Source organism: Scatophagus argus, chromosome 21 (assembly GCF_020382885.2).
Source record: "Scatophagus argus isolate fScaArg1 chromosome 21, fScaArg1.pri, whole genome shotgun sequence".
Lineage (NCBI taxonomy): Eukaryota > Metazoa > Chordata > Actinopteri > Scatophagidae > Scatophagus > Scatophagus argus.
In genome coordinates this window covers 12,726,516-12,753,718 of record NC_058513.1, presented here as the reverse complement: position 1 = coordinate 12,753,718, position 27,203 = coordinate 12,726,516, and the positions used below count along the sequence as shown (strand labels likewise).

General features: G+C 39.9%; 1 protein-coding gene and 1 long non-coding RNA gene across 11 annotated transcripts in view; one reads left to right on the top strand and one right to left on the bottom strand.

Annotated features, from left to right (window-relative positions):
- LOC124052217 (calcium-activated potassium channel subunit alpha-1) overlaps nt 1-11,213 on the top strand; it is a 76,359-nt gene extending 65,146 nt beyond the window's left edge. For 3 of the 9 annotated variants that reach the window (XM_046376199.1, XM_046376204.1, XM_046376202.1), the window contains 8 exons: nt 203-395; nt 1,334-1,447; nt 2,773-2,903; nt 3,649-3,843; nt 4,476-4,594; nt 4,714-4,935; nt 8,899-8,927; nt 9,803-11,213. In XM_046376199.1, coding sequence (XP_046232155.1) covers nt 203-395; nt 1,334-1,447; nt 2,773-2,903; nt 3,649-3,843; nt 4,476-4,594; nt 4,714-4,935; nt 8,899-8,927; nt 9,803-9,954 — 1,155 coding nt within the window. In that variant the 3' untranslated portion in view covers nt 9,955-11,213. Of the gene's footprint in view, nt 1-202; nt 396-1,333; nt 1,448-1,688; nt 1,782-2,772; nt 2,904-3,648; nt 3,844-4,475; nt 4,595-4,713; nt 4,936-8,898; nt 8,928-9,802 lie in introns of all 9 variants that reach the window. The other 6 variants (XM_046376203.1, XM_046376201.1, XM_046376205.1 and 3 more) reach the window with 3 other exon arrangements.
- Nucleotides 1-27,203, bottom strand: part of LOC124052224 — a 151,593-nt gene that overhangs the window by 228 nt on the left and 124,162 nt on the right. The window contains exon 4 of one of the 2 annotated variants that reach the window (XR_006841970.1): nt 9,841-9,987. The exons of the other annotated variant lie outside the window; for it this stretch is intronic. This is a non-coding gene — a long non-coding RNA (uncharacterized LOC124052224). The remainder of the gene's footprint in view (nt 1-9,840; nt 9,988-27,203) is intronic. 2 annotated transcript variants of the gene reach the window in all.

The following is a 27,203-nucleotide window of genomic DNA, read 5'->3' as shown; positions in this document are numbered from 1 at the left end:
ATTAAGGTCAGGCTAAGATTCAGTGTAAGAATATCACATTTCTGAATTTGAAGTACTTTAGTATTGCATACAAGTATTTTGTCGGAGATGGGGCTGACATAAGAGACATGACACTGCAATTTAAAAGTTGGTACATTTTCAGGTAGCTCTTGTATCACATAGGTGGGGATAACAATTTCTCTCGTTCACTTCTCCCTCAAAGGGCACACCGTTGAGTCGGGCAGATCTGAGGGCTGTCAACATCAACCTCTGCGACATGTGTGTCATTCTGTCAGCAAATCAGAACAATATTGACGATGCATCACTGCAGGACAAAGAATGCATCTTGGCGTCACTCAACATCAAATCCATGCAGTTTGACGACAGCATCGGGGTCTTGCAGGCTAATTCCCAAGGTAAGGGGCGCCCTATCATAGTTCAGTGCACCGCCTGGAAGGGACAGGGCCCTGGCACAGAGAATATCCCTCACTGGGTGCTGCCTGGCTGACCTGGTGTCACTACATTTGACAGTAAACCCTACTGACTATTCCTCAGGTTACTGTAGCAACTGGTTTCTTCACAAACCTAATTGGTGGCACCAAGCACAGAAGCCTTACCCGCCTTACACGTATCTCTGTGTTTCAGTATATGGAACTGATTTGTTAAAAAGAAATATGTATATATAATGTGTGTAGTTTATAAATATTGCACGGTCACAGCTTTCAAAACAGCAGCTGAAGCAATCAGTTAGTTCTGAGGTGGCCTTCAGTGTGGTCACTCTTTGGCATTGAGAGAAATGCTTTTAGAAACCTTCTGACCCGAGGAGAGAGGGGGAAAAAAAATCCCTGCCAATTTCATTATTTCTTTAATACATGTATGACCTCGCATTTGCCTTAGTCAGCAGTAAGTGATGGATGTCAAAACACAGCCCATGTATAATGCATAAGCATCACTGATTTAATATGCTTACTTGTCAGTCTGAGGAAAGCAGGGAATGTCAATTCAATTTGAATTCAATCTTGCGTCACTTATTTTCTATTTCATGGCTCTATACTGTACAGTCCTTTCTTTGTGTGTACGTGTGTGTGTGTTTTTGTAAAAGGTTTCCGTCTCCATGCGCACACAATCTAAAGGAAACAAAATGAGTAGTATGTCACATCTATTATATATGGACCAATATTGGACCTTTGAAGAATACAGTAACATCTCACTCAGCAACTCCATGCTCTAGCAGTGAATGGATGAAACAGACCCAACAGCGTATTAGTTCTGCTCATATGCCTGTTTGTACCCTCTGATTAAGTATTGAACTTTTCTTTAACAGATGTGCTTTGTGTTTTGTGTGTCCATTTAGGCTTCACACCACCAGGGATGGATAGATCCTCTCCTGAAAACAGCCCGGTCCATGGATTAGTAAGGCAGACTTCTGTCACCACTGGAGCAAATATCCCCATCATAACAGAGCTCGGTATGCTTCCTGCTGTATATTTGTGTCAGCTGATTGATATGATAGCTCTATTGTTGCATGTTTTTTTTTTCAGTTAAGTAGCTGTTAACAGATCTGAAAACACAATTTCTGCAATTAGAAGCTGTCAACACTTGATTAAGCATACTAAAAATGTAGTATTTGTTTGTTTGGTTTTTTTCTTTATTTTTTCTGTCCCTTGTTGGCATGCTCCAGTAACTGTTTTTCCTTAACACTTGTCTAGCACCATTAGCAAAGCCAGGCAAAAAACTGCCTGTGATTTCATTCAGTCAGGATAAAAGCAGTGGGACCAGCATACAAATGATAACTGAGCTGGGTAAGAAGTGCCTCTGTCCTATACTGCAGTGTTGTAACTGCTGCTGCCTTCATATCAGCTTTCTTTTGATTTCTCTCGCTGCACAAGAGGCTCAGTCCATTCCCATGGCATCACTTTGAGCACATTTTACCCTTGGTTCTGGTTGAAATTGCCTGTCTTGTTTTGGCCCCTTATCTCAAAGCAAAAATTTTCCCTTTTATTTTTCTAAGAATTGCAAGGCCTTTGATCCCTCAAAAGTCCTTGTGGCTGTTTTCATAGCATCTTCTGTCGGATCAAATTCTCTGGCCCGTGCCTTTCTTTCATCTCAGCCCTGTTGATATGACTGACATTTATTTCTGTCCTCACAGAAGTAGCATTGCTCCAACTAAATTTTACATCATTACTTTCTTCCAGCTACTGCATGTGTTTTTGTGCTGTAAGACATCTTCAAAGAAGGTTCTGGGGCAATGAGATACTTTCATTTGTTTTGACATGCAAGTACAAGTAATTGGAAGTTCTGTCTTGGATTTACAAGACAAACAATGGCATATTGGTGTTACTGATATTGACTTCAGGAGGGCTTTGAATCAAGGCCTGGAGCTTTGACAATATGCATGGTGTCATGAGTGTGCATGAAAGGTCAGGATATGGAATGTGGCAGACGCAAGTTGGTCACAAGGCCAAATATGAATACTAGACACAGTTTCATTTCTGTTCCTTCAAAAAGAAACTATGATTTGTCAAAATTTGGAAAGAGGGAATTAAGGAGAATTTGTCACATTAACCATAGATTTCTAATACAGTCCATATCTGCAGCTGCTGACTGTTGTGGTCAACCACTGTACTTTTGTGTCCTCCTCCTCACGTGAATCAAGTATTTGCCTGATGTATTGCTTAATCACACAATCCATGCTTTTTCCAATCATAAAATAATCTAATAACATCTGGTTTGTGCAAAAAAGAAATCAACATGTTTAAACTAAGTACATGTTTACATGTTTACTCCCTGCAGTGAATGACTCAAACGTTCAGTTTCTGGACCAAGATGATGATGACGACCCAGACACAGAATTATACCTCACTCAGCCTTTTGCTTGTGGGACGGCCTTCGCAGTCAGTGTGCTGGACTCCTTAATGAGTGCTGTAAGTCAGAATCAATTTAGTTTACTGACAATATTAGCTTCTGACAGAGGTTTTTGCACAGCGAAATATGCAAAGAAATCTTGTGTTTTGACACATGGACAGGCAACAGAAATACTTCTACCCACTCCAATAATGTAGGCTGTCCCTGCTAATGTTAAAACATTACAAGACTGGAACTTGAACCAGGTATGATGGCTTCACTTGTCTGCCTTTCAGTTTGAGTGAGGTTAGAACAAAGCTGCCTTCAAGTGCGCTCCAGTCTAGACAAAGGTAATGCTACCTAATGGACAGCCCTCATCCATCATTTTGGTCAATAGTGCTGTCAGCAGCCAAGTGAGATGTCACTGTGCTGTAAGAGCAGAGGGATGCAAGAGACTGCGGTGAAAGACAAAAGGCAGACATTTTGACCTTTTTTGATTCAACAAAACAGTAACTTGTTGGAATTAAAAAGGTGACAACTGCATTGGGGAAGGTGCATCGTCATCCTTAAGGTGCAGGTTTTTTTTCTACAAAATGGTCTGCTATTTAGCTGTAAAAAATACCTGGATGGAATTTGTACAGAGATTTCTGTGTCTCTCTGATGGGAGTGAGAGTAACCTGCAGTAATTGGACTCTCTTGTCTTTTTAGTCTATGTAACTCAAGACAGCAGGGATTAGATAGCACTCGGCCAGGCTGGCACTTTGAGAAGGTTCAGTTGTGACTTCTGCTGTAGGATTTACCCCCTCTCTACCTTCATTCCTTCAGACATACTTCAATGATAATATCCTCACCTTGATTCGGACGCTGGTAACAGGGGGAGCGACACCAGAGCTGGAGGGGCTGCTGGCTGAAGAGAATGCGCTACGGGGCGGCTACAGCACCCCACAGACCCTGGCAAACAGGGACAGGTGTCGCGTGGCACAGCTGGCCTTGTACGACGGGCCCTTTGCTGACCTTGGGGTAAGTGAGTGATCTTGTCACTCAAAGGCTTAGCACATCTTTGTCTGCTTGTGTTGTGGGAGCTGACTTTACTGAAAGGTTTCAGACTAAAAGGTCCCGCTATGATTCAGAATTGAGATATGTAACAGGGATTGCATGTCCAAAAGTAAGTGAGTGATGTGACAGCAAATGTTTATTAAGTTATTGCAAATAATAATCGGTGTCAGTATGTTATATTTACAGTATTTTACACAGTATTTTTTATTTATTGCACTATACTTACTGACATGATGCATGTCAGTATATGTTCATTTCAAGCACAATACAATTATATTATAAGCTGATTCCTCGGCAGCAACACTTCATAAATTAACAAATTTAACCAATCTGGTAGAAAATTTAGACAGCAAAGATCTCAAGGCTCAGTCACACCAGAATGTGGTCCAGTACAATCAGAAAGAAGCTTATCAAACTAGCTAGCTTATTAGCTCAGTCACTAACGGGACCGTAAGGTAATGCGGTTCATTCAAGACCAGCAACTGCTAAACCATGTTCGAGCAGTTCACACTCACAGAGAGTGGATGGTTAATTAACTGGGTGACACATCACTGCTAATAAGTTAAGATAATATCTTCTTTGTCGCTGTCTTACAGGATGGTGGTTGTTATGGTGACCTGTTTTGCAAAGCCCTGAAAACATACAACATGCTGTGCTTTGGCATCTATCGGTTACGAGACGCACATCTTAACACTCAAAGCCAGTGTACAAAACGGTGAGAACGGACCTTATTTGTCCTAGATGCTCAAAACAGCCTCAATAACGGTTAAAAAAAAATCACCTTTACCTACACTAAATTTAGAAGTGGCCTCCCATCTGTTCCCTCTCCTCCAGGTATGTCATAACCAATCCTCCATACGCGTTTGAGCTGGTGCCCTCAGACCTGATATTCTGCCTGATGCAGTTTGACCACAACGCCGGCCAGTCTCGAACCAGCCTCTCCCACTCTTCACATTCGTCCCATTCCTCCAGCAAAAAGAGCTCCTCCGTCCACTCTATCCCAACCACCAACCGCACCAACCGCACCAAAAGCAGGGACTCACGAGACAAACAAAAGTATGTGCCCCTCTAAAGCTCTCTGACTGTCTTTGTTCATGAACAGTGCCTGCCAAGAGTTGCTGTCCTCTGTGTCGTTTTGCAGGGTCCAAACAGACTGTAACATGTCTGGGTGTCGTTGTGTGTATGTTGGTCTGAATGCGTATGTATGTTTCTTGTATGTTTTAATTTAGTATGTCTCAGAAGAGTGTGGTCTGTCCCTTGAAATGGGCCACAAAATTGTATAGAGCAAAGTGGACTACCACAAAAGGGCTTCTGTCGTTCCTAGGGGCTGCCATACAGTGAGCAAATTTTTTCAGTGATTGTGACTGTTGGTTCTGAATTTTTCCATTCTTGTATGTTTCTTTATGCCAAGAACTACAAGTTAACTTAACCAGGATTGTAGGATATTTTCTCATTCTTGAGTAGCAAGGTAATTATTTAATTTCAAATTACATTTTGTCATGATGTAACATATTCTTTCCTGATTTACCACTTCACCCAAAAAAACAAACAACAAAAACAAACAGCAAAAAAACCCCAAAAAAAACAAACAATTTTGCGGAATTTTAGAAACCCATCCAAAAGCCATCTGTAACTAAAGGTAAGATATCTGAATTACAGATAACATTTTGTTTATCATAAACTTTGAGACACCAAGACATGTAGAGGAGGGCTTTGTTTCTACAGCCAAGATAAATTCTTTTAGAGTTTAATTCACTATTGAATGTGATCCAAGCTTTATGAATGTAGTGTAAAGGATAATTTGAGTTATTCTGGTGCATTGCTGATTTTGCTGTACTTGTAGTGCTTTTGCCTGCATAAAAAGGGAACATGATTAAAACTCTTACAGGTTGAGATGGTCTTGGGTAAAATGTGAAAGATGGGCCTTAAAACCAAAATAAAGTGTTTTTTATGTGTGATATTGGCCAACACAGTATACAGTCCAACAGAACATGTCCCCACAGAGACACTTTAATTTTACACTCTCGTTTCTTGTGTTAACTCTCACCTCTTTGATAAAGGTCACTGGGTCTCCATCTTAAAGCATTCCAAGTTTTCTCTGTTGAAGCTTGTGTTTAAATTAAAGCTGAATGTTATTGTTCTGAACTGCACTTTAAATGATATTTCTTTGAAGTTCATGTTTTCTTGTGTCTATGAAATACTGAACACTATGTCCTCTGAATCCCTTTTGATTCCATCAACATTCAAATGGCAAACTTAAAGGTCCAGTGTGTAGGATTTAGGGTTTTCTTTATTATATAATCACCAAAAAATCTTTGTTTTTGTAACCTTAGAATGAGGCTCTTTTATCTACAGAGGGCTCACGTCCTCTTTTACAGAGTCTGCTATGTTATACCACCATGTTTCTACTGTAGCCCCGAACCAGCAAAATGATGAGAAGTGCTCAGTTGATTGCAATCTGCAACCACATTGTCAGATGCCATTAAATCCTACACACTGCACCTTTAAATGTTATTTTCCACCATGAACTATTAATTATGTCAAGATATTTAGAAGCAGAAGTCATTACAGTCATGAATAAAGTTGCACCACCATTACAATTACATTGTCTTCACATGTGAATATCACATTTCATATTATTTCATGTTTAACTGTTTTTTTCAAGCAATTCCAGTGAATTCTAGTTTGACTACCAAACAACATGATTATTCTTACCAGTAATTACATTTTTACCAGAGATTGGATGATAAGCACCTGCACATGTATTTTCACTCTGCACAAAGTGTCCCAGTGTGTGCTGAAGTTTATAGTTAAAAAAAAAAAAAAACACCAAACAGAACTGCATCATCAGCATAAGGTAGAGATAGCGGTAGAGATTCAGTCCTAAAGTCACCAAACCAGACAATCTCCAGTCCTGGGGTGCACCTACCCATTCTTTCTATGAAAACCACAAAGAAAATCCATAGCATGTCACATCCCCAGAGGACACACAAGCTTTCACCACCCCTCTAGTACTGCTTCAAGAGCAAAGTTCGTTGTTCTAGGAGGAGAGCAGAATCCATTTTGACCAAGACCTTCTAGCTAGTGCATTGGCGTACGTTTTCCTTAGAAGGAAATGAGGGCCCAATAATTGGAGCATGCATTCAACTCAGCTTATTCAAAAAGGGGAACCATCCTCCATCTGCCAGATGATTGGTGCTGATGGTGGTTCATTTGGGATTGTTAGTTCCTCAAAGTTTCCTTCCGCAGCTGATCAACAGCTCTAGTTGATGTTAACTTCTCTTGTCCCCTACTGAGAAAAGTCTGTTTCTGAGTTTTCTCATATTAAAATAAAGGTCCTTGTCCACTGCCTCCTCAAATTTCTGCGACACCCATGTTTTTGCACCAGCAACCATAGAAGCTGTAGTCCTACCAAAGCATGTCTGTTGATTCAGGAATTCCCGTGAGCCAACCAAACTCCAAAAGCCTCTTTTAACAACTGTGTACAGCTAACGAACTCTCCAATGACATTCTGACCATAACTCAAAATAACTCATAACTCTTCCTAAAATGGAGTCTTTGGACATGGTCTCCAGTGTCTCTCTGGATGCAGGGAAAAAAAAAAAACTCCAGTCAGACTTTTGAGATCTTGTAAGAGATACAACAGCTGACTGAATAATACGACTTCAAACTCTAGTTGATCTTCTGTCTCAGATTTTCTGGAACCATATGCGATAACAAGCCAGTACAGACAAACATGTTTTGCTTTGGATAATTTGTGACTAGTACAGAAGTCCAATAACAAAGCACTACCCAGGTTTTGATTGGGCAGACAGATCCTCCTTAAAGCCCCCATACGATTTCCCCACCTCAAATTTGAAGTCCCCCAGTAAATATATGGAATGGACAGTTCCAAAATCGGAGATTCAAGAAACACTGGAAATTTCAATCTAATGTTTGTTGTACAGACATAAAGGCGCAAACAATAGTTTGCACCTTGATATCTGGAGAATGCAGTCCAGACAACATTCTAATTTTCAGGGAAAGCTCCAACATAGCAGTGCTCAGCCAGAGTTCATGAGTATCATCAAACCCACATGGCGCCTCTAAACCTGGACAATGCCAGAAAAGGAGAGAATTCAAACATTTATCCAATAGCATGGCATTTTGACTGCGGTTGGCAATGAAGCAACATGATGAATCTAAACGTCCCTAACTCATTACACTGAACAAGTAGTCTTCATATTTCCAGACAGGATCTAGGTTTTCAACAAAAATCTTTGCTGCCATGAGTTAAGAAACATTATTGTACGTTATTGCGTGTATTGAGATTACAAATATCTTTTGCAATATGAAATAACATTTTTGTTAATACATTCAGAGGATTTTGCAGACGTGGCACAGGAATGCAGGTATGCATTCTTCAAGAGCTTCCTAACATGATATTCACATTTAGATATTGTTCGTTCAAAAAAATGAATGAGCACATGTTACATTTTTGCAGCTGCTGAATTAATACTATAAGCATTCTATGGTCTGTGTTTATTTGAAATTAAAACATTCAGTATTCAGATTCAAATTCATTTATGTTGCACATTTTACAGAAATCACTTAATTTCTACATTACGTTTTAGAGCCTTCCTGTTTTGTGCTAATCCAAGTACATCATATAACATGTTTGGTATGTTGACTGCATGCTGCTCATTTTGAATGAAACCTGAAATATGGACGACATCTGAACATCCCTCCAATTGCTTTAGCAACAGGCATGGATATAATATGGCTGCTTTACAGATGCTACAGTGGCTAAACTGCATAGTAATGGCACCTAAAAGATTTTCTGACATGATACATGTTCTGTTTTTCTTTCTTTCTTTCTTTTTTGTTGAATTGTTGGTCACATTCATATATAATGAGAGCATCTGCTTATTTATTTATTTTTACCTCTGATCGTCATGCTGTGCAGCTTCTGTTATTAATGGACATGTTAGTATTTTCAATTTAGCTTACATTTAGTGTACTACTTTCTTTTTTCTAAAGTGCAACAAGGATGAATAGAGTGGGCCAAGGTATGGAATGATTATGCATGATGTTAAATAATGCATTGAACATGGTCATGTCCTTGCTGACATTTTGCCCTCTGAATGAAAGCCAAGTAGTTTAGTGTTTCCAAATGACTGCATCAGCACCGCATGGTTATGACCTATGCAGTACATCTCACTGTTGTTTGACTGGGGAACATGTGATTGCAGCTGAATGGTTTGATGCTACTTCATTTTATTCTGTATCAAGTAATGTTTGATGTTTTATTATTGGCAACGTGTATCTGCTGGCATATGTGCTAATATACTGTAGCAGCACAGCCTTAAGTCATGTTAATAAAAATGCATGACTGTGGACATTGCCAAGTGGATGAATCACCAGCAATATATTATGCCAGACCTCTTCTATAGGAAAAGAAAGTTGCATCAAGCCAAAAGCCTGAAGCCCCTCAAGAAGATTTTAAAAAATTGTTGACGGTATGAGTTGTGTAGTTAAAAGTCTCAACTTCTAATTTGGTACAGTGATGACTGAAAACAGATTTTGTTTAACTGGTGATCTGCATGTGTGCTGACACAACAAAACAGCATGATTCAATGACAGTGTGGTATGAAAACCATGAGAGACATTACAGAGGTGAAAACTGGGACAAAGGGACACTGACTGATACTTACTCGCCAGTGGAAAGAAAAAAAAAAGCATCTTGGAGCATCATGTCAGAATTTCTTTGTACAAAAACAATTCAAATGATTTGTTATTTATTTTAATATCTAACTAATTTTAATATATAACTCATCCTATTGTACTTGAACCACAAACTCTGAAACTGTAATTGACGTCCATGTAGCATTAACCGTCTCATGTCCCTCCTCTTTGTCTCTATATGATTTTGGCTCTTTCTCAGAAAAGACATGGTTTACAGATGAGCCAGAGAATACCCACCAGAGGACCATACAGATCAAGCCTGTGAATACTCTCACCATCAACCAAGTCACTCAGTTTAAATCAACAAGCAGCTTGATTCCACCCATCAGAGAAGCAGAAGACGAGTGCTGAGCTTCAGACCCACACGGACACCCGGAGACTTGTCTGCAAATACAAATCATCGACTGGCATTAGAAGTGAAGAACCATACTGCTTTCCTCGTTCACCTCAGCAGCAAGCTTATTGTACAAGCAGATTTAGAATCATACATGAAGACAATCATAGTCAGATTTTGCAGCCGCTCAGATATTAGTTTGCACAGCTAATCTTTTGTGGTGACCAGACTCCATGACTTTTTGTTCCATTTTGGGGAATGAGGGTCACTTGAAGGAGAACAGCAATGTAAAAAAATGACTACTACTACTACAGCAAAAGGAGGCGATTATTATGATAACTGGATCAATTTTGCAAATGTAAAAGTTGCCTTTTTAGCTGTTGATGAACAACCATTATACTGCTACTGCATTTACTTTACCCAGTGTTGCAGACTTATTCTGTACAGCATGTTAAAATGTGTATTTTACATCCAGCTGCAATCCCACCACAATGGCATTGTTAATGACTGATTCTCAGTGATTCCTTTGCCATTTGGAGCTAATTCACAACATTTGTGACAGTTAAGATGGCCAGTGTCCATGTGTAAATGGCATTTGGCTCCAGCCTTATCTCAATCCAGTTATATTTGTCTTATCTCTGCCTTGTTTAAGTCGTTTGTTATAAAATGTTTCCATGTTGCTGTTTGGTTGCAATGTCCAAAAGCCCAGAAATCTCATGAAGTAAAGCTTTTCCGTATCTGCAAAGTGTCTCCAGGGGTAAAACGTCACAAATATTCTTTTTTTTTTTCTCCCTTCGTTTTCGTCAATAGCCAAATATGATAGAGCTGTTTTGTTGATGACATTAGTACATTAATACAACCAAAAATCTCACGCAATTTCCTAATACAGTGACAAAGCTAAAGACACCATAGACAGCAAAGCCATCAGCATGAGTCCGTAGGTGAGTTGAATGGAAAAGCCACATATCGCATGAAGTGGGCTTCTTTATGTCCTCCTTTGGCTGAAAGCACTGCCTGACACAGGATTGTCTTGGAGGCCATTAAGCGCTTGTTTGTACTCCATGACCAATCTTAATGCCATAATCAAGCCATGCTTTGTTTTGCAGATACTTGGAAAAACAGCTCTATCATAAAAAAGAGGGTTTTGGCTATTTTATGTTCTGTTGGTAAACCATCTCAATGATCAACATCATTTCCAATATATTCATAAAACAAACAAAAAAAAAAACAAGATTTCCGCACATCTGACGAAGCACAGATTATTTTTTTTCACTTTGTAAGAGCGTGAGGCCAGAATGCGAAGCCGAGAGTGTTTATCAATCTTGTCCTAATAATACAACATAGCTATATTGGCACTGTTGTCACTTTATATCACGATCAATGAAGGGGAGGAAAAAAGCAAGCAATCCATAAAACCCTTAATTCACAGAAGCTGCGTCACAGTCTGGCCTAGGATTTATGCTGGATATGAAAAGAAAGAGGTTGTGACATTTTTACTGGCGCAGAGAACATTCAAACGTCCGTCCCTCAGTGCCAGTAATGTGCCAGGCAGTGCTGAAGCCAACGGAGGACTCCAGAAGACCCACTGCTGCGAAAAGAGGCTTCTAGTTTGGATTTAAGCAAAATGTACTTTTGCTGTGAGACTGAGAAACGTAATTTTCCTCTTCGCTTTCTGTCTCGCCATCTCGGAGACCATCCTTTTAAAAACTGCTCTTTGAATTTCTTAATATGAGGCTGTAATTCCCTGGAGGTTACAAGAAATGTAGTAAATAATTTGAAGTCTTAACTATTTTTCAAATGACCCTTTGTCAATAGCCTGATAGCAGTTCATTTTATGTACTCAAAGAAATCTGTAAAGCTTAATGTAAAATATTTCTTTCAAGTGTGGTCTTGTTTGACAGATATTCTTGTTTTTGTGTGGTTGAGAGACATTCAGCATTGCAGTCTAGTTTGTATTATTTTGTGATTTTTTTTTTTTTTAGCACATTGACTTGTGGATACAATGACAGTGCTAAGTTGATATTTCTGACTATGTCACAATACCCAATAATAAATACATTTTATTGTCCTGTACAAATAGGCTTGTACATAAATTGTACATGATTTTATTTTGTATTTTCACAAATTAAAAGCTGACGTATTGTGTTCTACAGTGTGTTGTATCATTGTATTTTAATCAGACTTTTCTAGGAAGTTACCACAGCTGAAAGTCTCATGGTTGGATAGAGGATCAGCAGAGAAAACATTACTACACATTAGCTCCAGGCCACATTTTACATGTCTGTCTATCAGAGAGGGACAACATGTAAGATCCCTCTCATGTAACGACCACATAAAGCACCTTCTGATTGCCATGCTGATCATGTGACACAGGACACCTCGGTGTGCCCTCTGGATAACGACTGATAAAAACACTCTCCACATTCTCACCTTTGGGACAGTGAGGGCCCATCATGTTGCTTGTTAATGATTTTACACACCATGGCACTGTGTCAAACTGTCAGCATGCCAATAATATTTACAGACTAACACCTCAAAGAGAGCAGCTGATTTTCCTGAGCCTCCTGCCCGTGGCAGTGTCACCTTCTCAATAAACAAACATGAAGCTATCGCACCAAAAAAAACCAAAAAACACTCTTACTCTAGGCTAAATAAATAAACTATAAGGAAATCTGTATTCATGATGTAAAGAGCATAATTAGAAAGGTGCTTGGTGAAATTATGATAGAAATGGTCTCCTTTACTAAGTTTAATTATCGCCCAAAATCACACGAAAGCTCATAAAACGAGCCTGAAGTTAAACACAGATTTGTTTGAGAACTGAGAGTGAGGCAAAGATTCACGTGTCAATTGTACAAACAGAAATAATCAAACTGGTCGAGTTAAATCACAGTGATTAGTTCTGTCATGTTAAACTGCAATCCAGGGGAAATAAAAACAAAGAAGGGAAATATAACTGTTAATCTAGGTCAATGAAAAAATGTGAAAAACAATCAAACAGAACAGATTTTCATTTTGCCTTCATTATGACTGTCAAAGCTGTCAAATTAGTTTTATTGTCCTTCACCAGCGGAGCATTCACAATAAGTCCCTGCAGGAAGTAATTAGTGTAGAGAAAACACAAACAGAGTCCACGAGTCGAAGTAAAGAGTAAAATAACTTGGGTTGGTCGGAAGGCGTTTTTTTTTTTTGGCAGCACACACTCTGAACGAGCACAGAAATATTACAGGAATCTGCAGGAACCACTTTGTCCCTGTGTTGGTACTTGTTCATTTGATCGTGAAGCTGACACTACAGAGTATATAAGCCACAATATATTACAGAATTTTGTATTTACAGTATATAGTTTCAGAAGATCACAGATGCAAGATAAAATTAACAGAAGGGGCGCGACTGCCATTACAAACGTATTTGCTACTTCAGCACCACGGAGAGCAACCGTGGCTCCATCAATAAGCAGCACAGTTTGGCTATAGGTATTTCACAGCCACGGTTACAGCCACAGAGTCTAACTTGCACAAATATCAGTTTCATAAAGAATCAGCGAGCCTGGCAAACTAAACGACCTCTCTGCGTCTGTGCCGTTTGAGCTACTAGGAGGATGCCAGGTTCACAAGGAAGATGCATTTTGGTCGTCTGTTAACAAGGTGGGATGGCATCGCCCCTCATCCTCCCTCAAGTGGCCTGCTGCAGGTAACAATGCCAGTTAAATTGGAAATGCCACGCAATTTTTGCAGCTTGTTGGACTGAAACAACTTCTGGTGGCAGAAAACAGATTTATAATGGACAATCTAGGATCTATTTTTTGTTTTAAAGGTTTAAAGTCGTTCTCATGCATTGTAAATCTTTGAATTGACATTAATTTCGTGACTCCTCATTGCAAGAGATTGAAATAATTGCAACCAGGAACTTAAGCAAAAGTTAAACAAATTTAAAGCAAATCTGTATTATATTAAAAGTACACATACACACACACACACATATATATATATATATACATATATAACACACACACATAGACTTTCAACACATCACACTGGGCTGTACGTGTGTACACACACACACACACACACACACACACACACACACACACACGCGCACACTCCACATCCACGGTCCCCTCTGAGCACAACTCTTGTCCAGCTGTTCAGGCTTGGCTGGTGATAATAGTTTCCATGACAATGCAGCACTCCAAGTGCATCAATGCCAGCCTGGATAAACAGTGATCCTTTACCAAAACAAGGGGGGTCATTACGGCAGCTTGTCAAATCAATGTTGAGAGTGTCCTCGCTGATTAAGGCGTCCCCTCTCAGTCCTGACACAGTGTCAATACTGGCTGGCCTGTGGCGGCACACTCCCATGATTGGACTGAAATGCCTATCAGTCAGGCAGCTGAGCTGGACTAATGATTCCCTGTGCTGCCTATTAGAGTGACATGACAATTTAATCCTGTGGGCCAGGCAAGGAAAAAGTGACCTTGGTGCTTTATATTGAGGCTGAGGTAAATTGACAAGAGCAGATAAATCTTTACCTTGGGCTATTAACAGAATTAAAGAACAACAACAAAGGCAGAAGGTCCTCCCTTTTCTGCTCTGTTTTTTGTTTGCCTCTGACTTTCCAAACACTCTTTAAAAAAAAAAAAAAAAAAAAATCTTTTAAATTTAAAAACAAAATCTGGCAAACAAAACAAGTATTTTTTTTATCATATCCAAAACATTTACAACCACTGGTATGATCGATCCAATTCTTGGAACAGCAAAGAGTCAAATAAAAGCCATGGGTTGAATTCTTATATGCTTTGCTGTCAAGCTGGAGCACTGAAAGTGGATATTGCTCGAAGCTCAAGGTTTTTCAGATGTTCAAACCATTCCAGCATGGCCCCGGGGCAAGGTATATTGCCTTGGACATCTATCTTAAGGCTATGAGAACATTGTCTACATGGTTGGAAAAAGGCCATGTGTTTACACAGATGTTTCAAGCTTTTAGCACAAAGATCTTCCTGTACCGAGCTGCACCACCATCCTTTGTGCCAAGGGCCATATACATTTTGCATTAGTTTACCCTTTGATACAGAAATGAAGGAGGGCATGAGAGCTTGTAGGCTTGCACGCAGTGTCGAAAACAAAGTAAAGATTCTCAGCGCTGCTACTTGAATATTTCTCTGAATCTGAATTAAGTCGATGAAAACCTCGCTGTTAACATTTCCGTCACTGTGGCTTCGTTTGTTCTTGTTTTCAGTGGGTTCTGCGAGGTGACCTGTACACAGAGAGAAACACTGAGCCTCTCTACCGAAGGAACACAAAAAACTGATGGCAAAAGATAAGAATTTCATCCGTGTTGCAAGGACAGATCGCCGACAACGGGAGGCAATTTGCCTGTAAGGCACAGTTGTCGCACTGACCCTTTATATTCCCTGTAAAGGTCAACATTTCCCTTTCTTTTGTTTCACTCCATGCGTGCATAAATCAGAGTTCTTTGCTATTTTCATCTCTGAAGTGGGAAATACCACTCATCAAAAACAAAATATAACCTGTATAACATTGCTACTTTTCTAAAATGCCATCTGTGGCTGTTGGTGGGTGCAAATCTTTTGATAAAAATATATATTAAAAATGCTAAAATGCTTTAAGAAGTACATTTATGCAGTGAAGGTTATTTTTGTTCAGCATCAGCAATCAGTGCTTTCTCAATATCTGATATGTTAAATTGTAATTTTTTCACATTAAAAAGAGCCTCTCTGTTGCGTCTGTGAAATTAGCAGCAACATACAGCAAACAGATGGCAGCATCCCATAACATCCCTTCTCAGCCCCAGTTGTAAACATGATTTACAATTTGCAAGATATTATTTACTGTGATTCATGTTTCTGTCAGTTCCACACTGGAGGTTAATAGAAATGCCAGCATGCTCGCTGATTTACTTAGTAAAATTTTCATCCCAAGGTTCAGGTTCAGAAGATTGGAGTCGAAGAGAGTTACAGGATTCATGCATTATGCAGAGGAAGCTGACACGACCTTCAGCCATCACAGTCTTCTCTATATATCACACTGGGCTTGACCCTCCCAAGGCCAGAAGGAGTATTTGATATATTTAACCACTACTGCCATTAAATTACTCACATTCTTTAAGAGTTGGAGACATTTTATGTAGCTAGCAATATGGAGGCAATATCATTTTGATTAAAAGTGGTTTTACACTTTGTATTTGTCTTTTACCGCAGGTGGTGCTTCAGCAATAAGGGAGACATTCATAAGTCAAAAGCAAACTAAATCAACAAATAAATCTCCTGCATGGCCCCTCTGATTTTTATACCTCACGTTATGGCCTCGCCATATGTCAGCCATATGTAGAAATAAAGACGAGAATCTGCTCCCGCTGTTTGATACTGAACACATCATAAAGTGATAGGAAATAAAGTGCGGTTTTAGAGGGTGAGGTCCATTTTAATATAATTGGTTTTAGAATTATTTATGACATTAATTGCTACATTATCGACTGGCTGTCAGCTCCTTGGGCTTGCAGTCCATTCTTCCTCACAAAGAGCGCCAGCTCAGCCTAAAGTAGACTGACAAGCTAATTATACCATCTTCCCTCTCAATGATAAATGTCGCTAATGTGGATCTGGCCCAGATATAAGACTCCTTAGTCACCTCAACCGCAAAAGTCTCTCCAGCCAGGATTCTTGAGATAGGGACGCTTCACTCTGCTTCATTTCCTCCTGAATGGAGTTATCTTAAGGAGTTCAAGTCCCAGATTGTGAAATTACTTGTTAGTTCATGTGTGTTATCTATACTGAACACTCAGACACACTTGCTTCTCTTCTTTTTTATAATTAAGGCACCGGACTATACTTCTCTGGCACTTTCTGTGTGTAAAACTATGTGCAAAACTGTAAATGACTTCCAGAAGAGAAACCCTCTTTATCACACTTTTTTGACATCAGATTGGGCAGGCAGCTGTGTCTGACTTTCCTCTAACTTTGTGTTCTTTTCCATAACCAGGCCCTCACTCTGTCACTCAAGTATATGAGCAAATACACTCTAAATGACTAATGCACACTGGATAATGTATTCCATTCTTTAAATGGTTTATGGTGTCTGGATAATTTCACCCACCCAAGTGTTTTGAGGAGAGCAAAGGCAGACATCAAAAACATTTTCCCATCACTCCACCCCAAAATGTTTCATATGAATTCCTCCTTTTAATGATGCTGTTTACATATTCTGACTTCACTTAGGCTGTATCATGACAACAATGAGAGCTGACACATACCAAACTTGGTATGTCCCAGAGCCATCTTCAATGGCTGGGACGCTGTCAGATCCACCTACATCAGAGGCAGTGTCTCAATGGTAGTGCGACACATGTCAGAAACTTTTAAATGTCTGCTCTTTTCAGCAGAGCGCTTCTGCATCCCAAAGATGGCATTTTATGTGTATTAATGTGCATACGAACACTGGTCAAAGAGTAAGATGTACTTGCTGCCATATTGGCATTGTGTCAAGAGTGGGGCTTGTACTTTATTATGATTCTGAGCCTCAGTCGAACCCTCTGGATCGATAAACTCAAATACTCTTGACACATACACTTTTTATCTTTTTTTAAAATTTTCTGATAAATTACCAATAATTAATGACAGAATTACTCTGCAGCTCAATCAGGCAGCTTTCCGTGAAGCCTTGCGCTCGGATGTTTGAGGAAAAACCATCTCTGGTGATTGCACATGCCTCGTGCAGCCAGACACACATCTGAACTCTGACCTTCTTTGATCAGCAGTTTTGGCAAGGCAATCCATCATGGTGCTCTTACTGTCAGAAGAGGTGCCTGGCTGCAGCTGTGTGTCACTGGCTAAGAGGGGCTGCTTAAAGGCAATCATGTCAACCTCCACGCGACTGCTCAGACTCCCAGATTGAAGGAGGACTTGACAGGGCCAGAAGAGTCAGCTGAAGACACTGGAGGCCTGTGTCTGATTGCTCTGTGGCCATAAAGTGATGGCTGATTTTATCCTCTGTGAACAACTGACTGAATAAACTCGAAAACGGTGGAAATTCAACAAACAAATACTAGATCTTTGGGTCAAACCGCAGATTTTTTTTGCTTTGCTTTGCGTTGGTACGTACACACTGCGTGAGCAAGGTGGATGCCCTGCATACATATCAATATTATAAATATATACAGTATATCCATGCATTTTATCACATAAACAGTAATTATACACGACAGAAATCCGTTACCAGTGATCTAATGCTGCTCTGTCTAACATTACTGGATATGAACATTTTTTCACGTCTGACCTTCAAAACATGTTTCTGCCTTAGGACAATGTCTAGACAGACAGGTGAATGAAAGAGAGTGTGCTGCTGAGCCATGTCTTTAACCTAACACAAGCAGTTAGAAGAAATTTAAAATTCTGTATCATCTTTAGGTTTCTTCCCAGCAAGGTTTCAGGGTGAGCTGACCTGATACAAACACACCAAAAACACGAGGCAAAGGGGGGATAAAATATATTTTCAAACTCAGGAAAAATTGGTGGATGAGCCAAGAGCAGGAAAATGATATGGATGCATTGTGCTGATGTATATGTTAACGATATTTGGATCCGTGCACATAAAGACAACTCCAGGTTAGCAGGTCTGGTTGTCGTCTTGCACAAAATGCCACTTGTCAGATATCAGAGAGTGCAGATACATTCTGGTGTAAATAAGGTGAGCAGTGAGCGATATTCCAGTTCCGCTGCCAATGACTTCCTGATGGGAAAGCAGATAGCGTATTCCCTGTCACTTTTATACGGGCACAGAGTGCATTAACGGCAGAAAAGGACCTGACTTTCAGACAAAGAAGCTGAGTGACGGCTTGCTGACTGCAGCTCCGAGTGTGCAATAACATGATGTGAAAGGACATTGTCAGGAGCCGAGGAGACGAGCCCAGATTGTACATAGTGACAGAAAACAGAGATGAGGACAGAGATACTGGTGCCATATTAGTGGCCAGCATATTCAAACACCATCCTTGAGTCTAAGCAAACTTGACATCACCTCCAATGGCTTCAAAGTGTTCACTCCCCTCCACCACCACCCGCCCTCCACTCTTCTGTCTGCAGCCAGCTTTCCCCTCTGATGTGTCTCCAGACTCTGCTCTCTCTTATGTAGAGAGTTACCAGCAGGCCTGTTCTGACAGGACAGGAGGATAGGGGTGCCGAGGCCTGCGGATACCCTCAGTCAATCTACATTTGGTCACCGCGGTGGGAAGTGTGCTCATTTTTTCCGATATCTGAGCTACTTGAGGTGATCCGAACACTGAAGTGTGAGGAGCTGTCACCTTGCATAACGCTCTACACCGCCGTAAGACGTACGGCTCCTGATATGCTAAGAGGGGGGAGGGGGTAGAGAGCTCTCCATCCTGATAGGCTGTGGCAGATACTGGGGACCCTATAAGAAAGAAGGGGGAAACTATTCCACTCAGTCCGCCTGGGGACTAGAGGTCGGCAGGAAAGGAGGCAGCTCATCGCCAGGCCTCCTGTAGTCTCAACACAAATTTATGCTGTTACAGGGCCAAGCATGGGGGGAGGTGGGGGTTTTTAATACTGTATCAAAATATCAACAAGGGGCCAGCAGAAAGAAGTACCCACAAATGATACAGCATTACTGCTGTGGAAAGACACAATGTGTTAAACCCTGTTTAAAACAATTATTTACTTGGTGAAACTGAGCTGTTTGTTTCAGTTTCCTGTTTTGGCTGGAAGCTGTGCTGTGGGCCTGCCCACTGGCAGTGGCTGGCACCACTGTTTGCACTCTATAGACCATTAACAGTTTACCCCACCTTCTCCAGCAGGGCAGCAGCTGGGGGGAAGAAAGAAGTACGCAGCAGCAGTGGTGCAGGATTGCACTGGCGCAAAAGAACATGGCCAGAGGCAGGAGGGCTGGAGTACGCCCAGAGTAAAGCTGGCAGCTGTGCGGCTGTGTGTGATAAAGTGCAGCTTGACGTAAATACACTCTGGGGCTCCCTGCACAGCTGGCGACCGTAGGTTACATTTCTGAAAGATGGAGTGCAGGAAAGGGATAGTGGGAGGAAGAGATGGATGAGAGAAATGCAGAGCTTGCATCTACACATCATCTGTCTGAGGTGGAGTGGAGGATCAGAGCCAAATTTATGAGAACAAGGAAGATGAGGAGGAGTAGGAGGGTAAGGAAATGTTATTGTGTCACTGTACAAGAAGAAAAGAGCACACTTATCTGACATTCATGGGCATCTGTTGCCAATTAAAGAGGCATTAGCATATATATATATATATATATATATATATACACCCACACACACATATATATATAAGAAACAACAAAGATATTCAAACAAGCCAATGTGTCGGGAAGTGACATAGCTAAAGGATGTGACACTGAGAATGGAGGTTAGCTATCAGCTGTCTGCTCTTTCACTGAGTTACACAGAAAAATCAACAAGGATTAGAAATCTATTAATAATGTAATTAGACTTCTCTACATCGCTGACAAGGTCACCAAAGCAAACCAGCATCAAAGAACTGAGTTGATACAGATAACATTTGTTCAGAATATTTCATCTTCTTCAATGTTAAATGTCACATGACACCATAATTTTAAAAACTGGATTGAAAAATGATTTATATAAAATAAAAGTATATAAAGTATATAAAAGTAATATATATATATATATATAAAGTAATAATTTGACATATTTTGGTTAACTGAAATAGAAATGGAAATGTTACAGTTACATAATGGTATACAATATGTCAAGGTTAGTTAGACTGACTGACATTTAGACGTTACTAGGGCATGTAATACTTAATGAAATGTTACTTTGGTCTGCTCAATATTTATGTACAATACATATTTCATCACAGATTACCCAAAACAACCAATATGAACGGTCTGAAGTATTAGTTTAGATAATAAATCATTCATTTCCTTTGTTGTTTTTGCTGATCTCGCCCAGCTCCCCAAGGAAACATGGAGGCACAGCTGATAAAGTTATGCAGACATTTATTTTTCACTTCCAGTGATTTAGTGTGACTGTGCTTGTCACCATGATTTACAGGAGGCTGCAGTTTGCATGTGTGTATTGTGACCAAAGCAAGTGCAGAATCCTGCATGCTTTAACTTCAGGATTATTGATTAAAGTTTTAAATGGTTGCCATATTACCAAGGGACTTCTGTGAGATTAATCTGCGTCAGCTTTCATCTGTAATTCATTAGCCACCGAGACAGCTCAACCACAAGGACTCTGTCTTGAGAGAAAAGGCCATTTTTCACTGTGGAAGGCAAACTAAATGCTAACAACAGTAACATACAGTGGATTTCATGCATCAAAAAGGTTTCAGTGCAAAGCGCAGGATGAATAGGTTTGAAGTCTGAAATTAAAGGTTTGCAGTTCTTCAACATGAAGAAAGTCTAATTTCCCTGCATTAAATTATAGATAAACTGCTAAATAACAAATTACAAGCTCCAATAATGATTTTCTATTTATTGACAAACACATTGTAGAATGTGAAAAGGGTCAATCGCAGCCTTCAAAAAAAATATTATTTAAGTCTGCAGAGCTTTTACCTTCTTTAAGCTAACTGTTGTAGTTACTTAGCACATAAACGGGATGGTAGGCAGCTGTTTTCAGCAAGAAAAAACCCCCAACTCTGACAGACCCATTGTACGCTCTTCAGCCCATCACCAAACAGCACACACAAAGGCAGTCAAAGATCCAGCAGCTTCAGGGACAGTCAGTGTGGAACACACACATGACTTCAAATGAATGAAGTTCCTACCTGTCTGCTGGATGTGTAAATTGGCAGCTGCTTGCTGACATGTTAGCCATAGCGACTTTAGAGAAACCCAAAATGAGACTGTGAGTCTTGTTCAACAAACCTCATCTAGAATCACATTAATGTAAATGAGTAAACTTTGAGCCTTAAAACATGACCTTACTCAGCAGCATGTTCAGCGGTTCACTTTAGATGTCTTGATAAAAAATATATTAATATTGTTATTTCTGTAATCTCTCTGTCTTTTGTGGCCTTTAACACCTTTTTGTCTGTCACAATGGGATGCAGAGCAGAGAGGTTTTCCAGACAGCAGAGACTGCAGTTAAAAAAAAACTGGAAAAATTACTTTAGAATAAAATGTTGGATATGGAAAAAAAACACAAATTGCAATGATGTAAATACCCACAGTGCTTATAAATTTTAATGGATGCTGGATGCTTTTGTAAACTAAAAAAGAACTGTTTAATTTAGTTTAATAGTTAAAACCACAGCGGCTCCTGACACTTCTGACAAGCGCTGCAGCAGGTTCTCATCTATTAAATATGGACAGTCAAACTTAGGATGGTGGTTCATTTTTCAGGAAGACAGATGGAAAAGCTGAAGAAGAGAGTGAACTGAGTTACAGGGAATCAGTGGATCAGCCTAGACGTGACATCAGGGCTTTGGCTCTCTGTTAGGTGAAAAAACTTAAGAGCTGCGTGTCTGTCAGTTAGTTGTGTAGTTAGTTATTCTGGCCAAATAAATTAAACAATGCAACTTCAAACCAAACAAGCAATTCATGAACTGAATAGAATCGTTCATAACTCGCAAATGTTTTTCTCCACAACAAATAACGTGGTGGATGTGCTGCATGATGTAAAGCTAAAGCCTCAGATAGAGAGAGATATCGCACGACTTCATTTCAAATAATAATATTAATAATAAACTGCCATCCAGAGACAAAATAGGAAATACGACTGCAAGCATGAGAACTGAGCTGGCTGTGCATGAAGGCATGTTGTGTCCTGAGGCTTTGGGTCAGCAGTCAATTAAATTATCACACTAAAGTGAAAGACTTTTAAAATCCCCTTACTGAATAATGGTTGTCAGACACTCTGTATCCTCCATGATGTTCTGTAAAAAAGGTTGCAGCAATGGGATTAGGGCTTGATCCTCAGCTACTGCTGTGCCCAGTCTAAAATGACTATCCTCTTATCTCAAGGCAACAGAGCTACATTATGTTATGTACTGACTTCGTCAAGATAGAATGGATGTCATTGAAATTAATTTAATCTTCCTTAAATTAGCTTCTGCCTATGAGCTCGCGCAGTCAGAATTTATGTCCTCCAGAATTCAATTTCCTCCGTGGTGTGATATGCTTTTATCAGTTGGTAACTATTCTGTGGCCTCCAATAATGAGAGCTGTCACAGACACCAGGAGCGGATAGTGTTTGATGGCGACCATCTTGTGACCACTGGAACTGTCGCCCACATCTACCATCTACCAGGCATGTTTAAAAAAAAAAGAAGAAGAAGAAGAAGAAGAAAAAATAAAAAAAAAAGGACTTGAGGTTTCCCAGACTTTACACAGCGGTTCTTGCCAAGACAACAGTAATTTCAGAATCACATCCTGATCAATCTGGAACCAATTTAATCCAATTATTAGTCATTAGACTTTTAGAGTGTATCAGTGTTTGATTCATGGCTGCTGAAATGAAAGAAAGGGCATCTGATGTTGAAAATGTTTTCAGTCATGCCAGCAAGATAACAGGCCAGAAAGATGTCTTTAAACTAATTTCCTCAACAGTTATAGCATAGAGCTTCTACAATAAATCAATTAACTGATAAAGCTCAATGGTATGCTAATGTTCATTGAATGTTTAACTTGTTGCAGCATTAGGGAGCTTTATAAAGATTGTTATTAAAATGTGACTTTAGTGGATGTCATAATCCCCCTCAGAATCTTAAGATTAACACCAACCAATGATTAGTAAATTGATAGTTAATTGTCAACAACAAAAGTAACACACCCAGCTAGCAGTTCAGGCACAAGAGAGCTTTGAACAAAATGCTAACATCATCATGCTAATATGCTCACAATGACAATGTCAACATGTTGATGTTTAGCAACTTTAATGTTTACCTTTGTTTCCATCTTAATTCAGCCTTGTTAGCATGCTAATGTTTGCTACTGTGCACAAAGTACAGCTGAGGCTGACAGAAAAGTCATTGGTCTTTGATTAAAAACAAAAGTATGGGGAAAAGTAAAATTTTGGCCTGCTGATAGCGCTAGACTCAGTCAGTCATTAGGATCAAATTCATTGTAAATATAATTTATGTATAAGTTGGATTTGTCTTGTCTTGTCTCTGATGTGACTGCTCACAGCTGTTCTCTGTTTCATGTCGCTGCAGTTTCAACTCATGAGATATTTTTCTGTTGTTTAGGCTAAAAAAAAATCAGACTGAACAAAAGAAAGGGTTATTTGATAATAAAATTATTCATATTCCACAGCCTGAATTTACAGCACAATACGTAATCCCGAAAAGGCAGATTTCCCAAACATTAAAAGTTGAAACATTCTGAGATAAAAACCAAATATACCAACACCACTTCTATCTGACAATTTGACAACCGAGACAGTTTTGTATTTTGAAACCATATAAACTCTGCCATGGGCTCCTGTTCACCAGAAAAATCCCAAATGTCACTTCCTACCTGAGATGTTAGGTGCCCACCCGGCTGTCTGGTCCACATTATTAGTTTCATCTCGTCTCAACTCCCGATGCTTAATAAGCAAGTACCTGAGGGTCCTGCCTCCATCTCTAAACTCTGATTTGATGTGGCAAGGAGACGGAAAACAGGGAAGAGGGGGGACAGAAATAAAAGAACAAGGGATCAAAATAACTGTGCCTGGCTGGCTGAGTGGAGTGGGGCCCATCAACACCGATAACCGTTAGCTGCGAACACGTGTGTCACAGCGAGACAAGTGTCATATCACTCAGCCCGCTGCTTCATTTGACTGGAACACATCAATCACTCAGCGAAATTCACACAGACGTGCTGAGATAGGCCTCACCTCTGGCTCCCTCATTACATTGCGTCAGTGTTAGTGAAACCTCGGCCTGTCAGGAATTCAGTGCCGTCTTTCTTTAAAAGAGTCTCTCTTGTCCACCTGTTTCGATCAGCAGCACGGTGAGAATGCAACAGCACATGGGAATCTTACAGCTATGTCAATGTGTTTGGTGTTTTAGCTGACCTCCACTCCTAACTGAAATGCAAAGCATCTGCATGGCTGCACACGTCGGCGCCCATGAGCCTCAGCACAAATTACTGATGACAAAGATGTGCTCGCCAGTGTGACATTTTAAAGCTTTTGGCAGCATCAAATCATTGTTGTCATTATTGATGACACTATCAACTAATTTTTGGATAAATTATTGGGTTTTAAGTATAAAGTGTCAAATAAATGTGAAAAAATGCCCATCAAAAGTTCCAAGAACCCAAGATGAGGTCTTAAAATTGCTTGTTTTCCTGCACCACCAGCCCAAACCTGAAGGATGTACAATTTGTAGTGGCATACAGGAAATACGAATGCTTGGCACTTCTAATTTCTAAATGACTGATTTTAAAAACTGTTATTCCTTAGCACCAATGTCCACTTATGTTATTCAATGGTAAAAAAAAAAAAAAAAAAGATGCTTATAAAGTCCTATAATTTTCAGACGATTGAGGAATTGCCTAAGAAACTCATTTTTCTGCACCAGCTGTCAAACTGTCAAATGGCAAAATATTTAGTGGGAAATGTGTCATTAATATCACATCTATGACACTGCAGCCTTTTCATAATAACACTCATTATTTCAACTCAAAAATCTCTATGTACAGAGTGAAAATGAGAAAGCGTCCCGCGGCGCCGGGCTTTAACGAAGGATTAAAGGCTTATTAACAAAGGCGTCCCTTGAAAGCCCCGACTCTCTCCCTGGCCGCCGCCATGCTGCGCCCAGCTGTGTATACAACTTCGACAGGTAGAATAATAACGGTTATACATCACTGCTCCTGAGAGCCCAATCATCTAAATCTTCCCCTGCCACCGCCTCCCAGACTCCATTACTTTATTGACACGCAATCTTAAGAAGGAGAGAAATATTGCACATGTAAGGTCACTTGGTTATGAAGACATATTATCATATTATCTGCATGAGGGTTGTAGGGCTCAGGCCTGACAAAGCTAATTATAATTGGACATGATACAGAGCTCAGAGCATATTACGTGCTTGGCTGCGTGACAGAGTCGCAGCTGAGATATGAGGAGAGAGGAGAGGAACATGAGCTGAAACTCAATGCGAAGAGGGTGAAGCTGTACAATAACAGCAGCGAGCTCTCTGATGATAATTTATGGATACATCCACTATAAGCACCAGGGCCAAACCTGTTCCTGCTTGTTCACGAGGCACGAGATGGAAAGAGTCAGTTGTTCAAATACAAATTTCTTATGCACGCTGACTTGAAACAGCTCTAATGCCCAAATGTCACATTTCGTTAGCGACAACAAAAGTGGCCCCACGGCTTCTTATCTCTGCTCCCAAGGTTATTTCAGTATCACCAGGCGCAAACAACTGTTTCTGTTTTTCTTCTTAAACGACTAAATCGTTGTGCTGCCTCCTTCAAGGCAGCCACTTACCTCCAAACAGGGCTGCATTATTTTTTTTTAAAGCTGGGTCACTCAAAACCAGAATCAGTCATTGAAAAATCAAATCAGCCTCACAGAAAAACAGGCAAAATAAATAAATAAACAAATAAAATAAGTGAGTCAAGTGATACTGTACATCTGCTCTCTTCTAAGTCCCATCCTGCAGCTTTATAATCTAATCACAGGGGTCGTGATCAGTGCTGTGCTGAGTAGTTGCAGATCCAGAGGTCAGATGTTAGCTTTGGCTAAACACTGTCAGGCACAAAGATGCTTTTTTCCCCCCCACTCACTTGTAGTGATTCATAGCTTCAGAGGTCGATTAATATAATATGCATTCATCTTTTCCCATGAATATGACTATTTTTACAACTGGTCTAAACTCTATTAGCTGCTGTAGTACAGCACTATTAAACTTCCCACTTCCCACTTAAGTAGCTGTCATCTGTGCCCTAATGGAAATGTACTGAAATGGAAAATGTATAATTCTTTTATCTTATAAATATGATCATTCTGAAGAGCTAAATCTGCAAAATACATGATGTAGCTCAGCTGACTCAGGTGACTCGGTTGAGTATCCTGCCTAAGCGAAATATCCAATAAGATGCACCTAGTAAAAAAATGTTTCTCACTTACTCATACTGGTATCTAACCAAATGAGGTGTTCAGGTTTTATGTTTCTGTGTTTTGAAATGTTCTCCATGACTTCTGCCACTGCCTCACATATTTCATTTTCATTGCTGAACTACGTTCCTTTCACTCTCTTTGGACTCTTTTTTGGGTTTTTTTGTATTTAAAAACTGTTTAC